We start from the raw sequence: 2986 nt of genomic DNA, 5'->3' as shown, positions 1-2986 counted from the left end.
GTCATCTTCTGAAGTCACAGGCTGCCAGAAAATGTGACGCAATCATGACGTCGAAATGACGTCCCATCGCGTCACGCCCCATGGCGTCGTCATCATACGTCCTACTCGCATCAGCAATGGTGGGCTGATCGCATAAGCGCTGCAAATCCACATGAGGCACGGAAAGCTCTAAGGCGGGATCAATACAATCGACGGAGGATAAAAACTACTGCAGATCCCACACACGCGTTGTGAGAATCAAATTGAAACGAAGCTGTCAGCGAGTTAGAGCTTATGCCGGTTCTTTGCTGAAAGCCAAGCTTTACGCCGTGGATCGCCGTCTTTGAGTGAATTTTGTAGTTGCGAGCATATGGTGAGCTTGCCAGGCACGTCGCATGCACTGGCGTCTAAACGATAGCTCATGGTAAGACGTAAGCACGGCAATCACGTTACAAAAAGGATGTCACAGTTATAAATTGTTTATTTAAAAGCTGGAGATTTGATGTCAGATTTATCGCCATAAAGTGCACGCTACGATTCGATTATGTTGATATAGGTAACGATCGTCGGCGTATACGAGCAACGCTCGACTATAGCTTGTGCATTTAACCTTTATTATATCGTTCTCAGAGCGCAAAACCAACACCGCCACCACTACTGGCATCGTCCTGGCATGACGTTTGTCTGGGGCCTTTTCGAAGCCCTGGCATGGCTCTGAGGCACAAAACTTAGAGGACGCTCGAGCTTCGCCTTCAAGAGTACAATGCGATAGCGCAATCGGTCACGTGCGCATTGCCTTCTCACTTCCTAGCCTGATTTTGTTATCGTTGCGCGCCTCAACCATGCCGTAAGGAAACGAATCACTGTGCGCGTAACATTGGCCGTTTTAAAGTATCCTAGAATTCCTACTGCAAGTACAGTTGTGTAACGAGCTGTATATGGCGAGACAGAGCTCTAAACGACGTGCTCGTGTTTGTGTGAAAAGAACCACCATGACTTAACCGTCATCGGGACAATAACGAGGCCGTTTATGCAATCACACCAAAAAATGTATTTACAAAAGACTAGAAAGGTCTAATAATAAATGAAGTAAGAAAAATTAACAAATGCTTGGAATGCTGGAGTAAGAGTCACGAGGGCCTAGTACAAAAACCAGAAAGAGTTCACCGGAGAGGAAAGCGGTGGTCAAGTCCCGGCGGCAAACTCAACGCTGGGAAGGGACGGCCGACGCTTGGGTAGCCCGGTAGGTCCGATGACAGCCGCGGCCAAGAACGCGGCTCACTGCGGAGGTCGTTGACCTGGAGCCCGCAAGGCGTTTGCCCTGCCCATCTCGAACGCTGGCCGGCGCTCGCTGTCGTAGATGCTGGACTTGCCTGGCGGAAACGTCCTGGCGACGTTTCACCCACGCCAGGCCCGAAGCGTAAGGACGACTGGTATTCTCCGCTTTTTCCCGGAAAATCTGCAAGTTTGTCTGTCGCTGCGCTTCCAGGAAATTGTCGGCGGCTTCCGCCATCTCTTCCAGCTTGCGGCAGTTTTTCTCTCGCAGAAATAGTGCCACTTTATCATGACAGCTATTGATAAACTGTTCCGCTACTACGAGGTTCCGAACGGCTGAGTACTCTTTTTCCGTCTTCGACATCTCGACCCATCTGTCAAAGAAACTTGTTAGCCTCGCGGCGTACTGCACTCCCGTTTCACCATCTTGTGGTTTGCTGTGCCGGAATTTTTCACGGTAGCCCTCTGCGGTGAACCGAAATCTTTGCAAGAGCGCCAACTTGGTTTTGTCGTAATCGAGTGCCTCTTCTGGAGCCAGACGACCAAAGACCTTGAGCGCTTCTCCACTCAAACACAAACTTAGGGCCGTGGCCCACTTGTCTTTTGGCCAATCTTGACCGGTAGCAATATTCTCAAATCTCTTGAGGTACGCGTCTAAGTCATCCCGGTTCTCATTGAACCCTGGCATAAAATTGTGAGGATTGACGTTAGACGATGCTCGAACCTGTCGGCCTTCGTCAGCTACCACTGACTCTCTAACGCCTTGAGCCTGAGCAAGTTGCAGACGCAGCTGTAAAGTCTTCTGAGCTTCAGCTTCAAGTTTCCGCTCGAGCTCCATCTGCTCCATCTTCTCCTTAATTACTTCGCGTTCTGCCGCCCTATCGTCTCGAGCTTGAGCCTCCCGTTCTTCTACCCAAGCCTTGAGCTCAGCTCCTTCTAGCCCCATGCGCAATGCCAGTTTTACTAGATCCGAACTCATCTTTGATCGGTCTTCTATACTCTTAGCGAAATGCACCGACTCCTGCGACTAATAATGCAATAAACGGCTTCGTCCTGTCGCGGACGCCAATGTAACGAGCTGTAATGGCGAGACAGAGCTCTAAACGACGTGCTCGTGTTTGTGGGAAGAGAACCACGATGACTTAACAGTCATCGGGACAATAACGAGGCCGTTTATGCAATCACACCAAAAAAATGTATTTACAAAAGACTAGAAAGGTCTAATAATAAATGAAGTAAGAAAAATTAACAAATGCTTGGAATGCTGGAGTAAGAGTCACGAGGGCCTAGTACAAAAACCAGAAAGAGTTCACCGGAGAGGAAAGCGGTGGTCACGTCCCGGCGGCAAACTCAACGCTTGGAAGGGACGGCCGACGCTTGGGTAGCCCGGTAGGTCCGATGACAGCCGCGGCCAAGAACGCGGCTCACTGAGGAGGTCGTTGACCTGGAGCCCGCAAGGCGTTTGCCCTGCCCATCTCGAACGCTGGCCGGCGCTCGCTGCCGTAGACGCTGAACTTGCCTGGCGGAAACGTCCTGGCGACGTTTCACCCACGCCAGGCCCGAAGCGTAAGGACGACTGGTATGGTCCCAGGTGGGAGCCTGCTGAGACCTCGAGTCCGCAACTCGACGGGTCACTGCTCCCACGCCCTGGTTCTTCGACCTCCAGCCACGTCTGCCTCACTTCTTCTCCTTCTGCTTCGAACCAGCACGTTCCCCGATTTTCGTGCGTCGT

General features: G+C 51.4%; 1 protein-coding gene across 1 annotated transcript; it reads right to left on the bottom strand.

Annotated features, from left to right (window-relative positions):
* Positions 1 to 1183: 1183 nt before the first annotated feature.
* LOC119403475 (uncharacterized) lies at positions 1184 to 2233 on the bottom strand. The gene has a single exon (XM_037670406.1). The coding sequence runs from the start codon at positions 2231 to 2233 to the stop codon at positions 1184 to 1186; it is 1050 nt and encodes a 349-aa protein (XP_037526334.1).
* Between the last annotated feature and the right edge of the window lie 753 nt (positions 2234 to 2986).

Source organism: Rhipicephalus sanguineus, chromosome 8 (genome assembly GCF_013339695.2).
Source record: "Rhipicephalus sanguineus isolate Rsan-2018 chromosome 8, BIME_Rsan_1.4, whole genome shotgun sequence".
NCBI lineage: Eukaryota > Metazoa > Arthropoda > Arachnida > Ixodida > Ixodidae > Rhipicephalus > Rhipicephalus sanguineus.
Note: the sequence above shows the minus strand (reverse complement) of the source record. Positions and strands in the feature narration are given on the sequence as shown.

Excerpts from the sequence above, each read along its gene's own strand:
- LOC119403475 (XM_037670406.1), bottom strand. The coding sequence starts at position 2,233 with ATGAGTTCGGATCTAGTAAAACTGGCATTGCGCATGGGGCTAGAAGGA.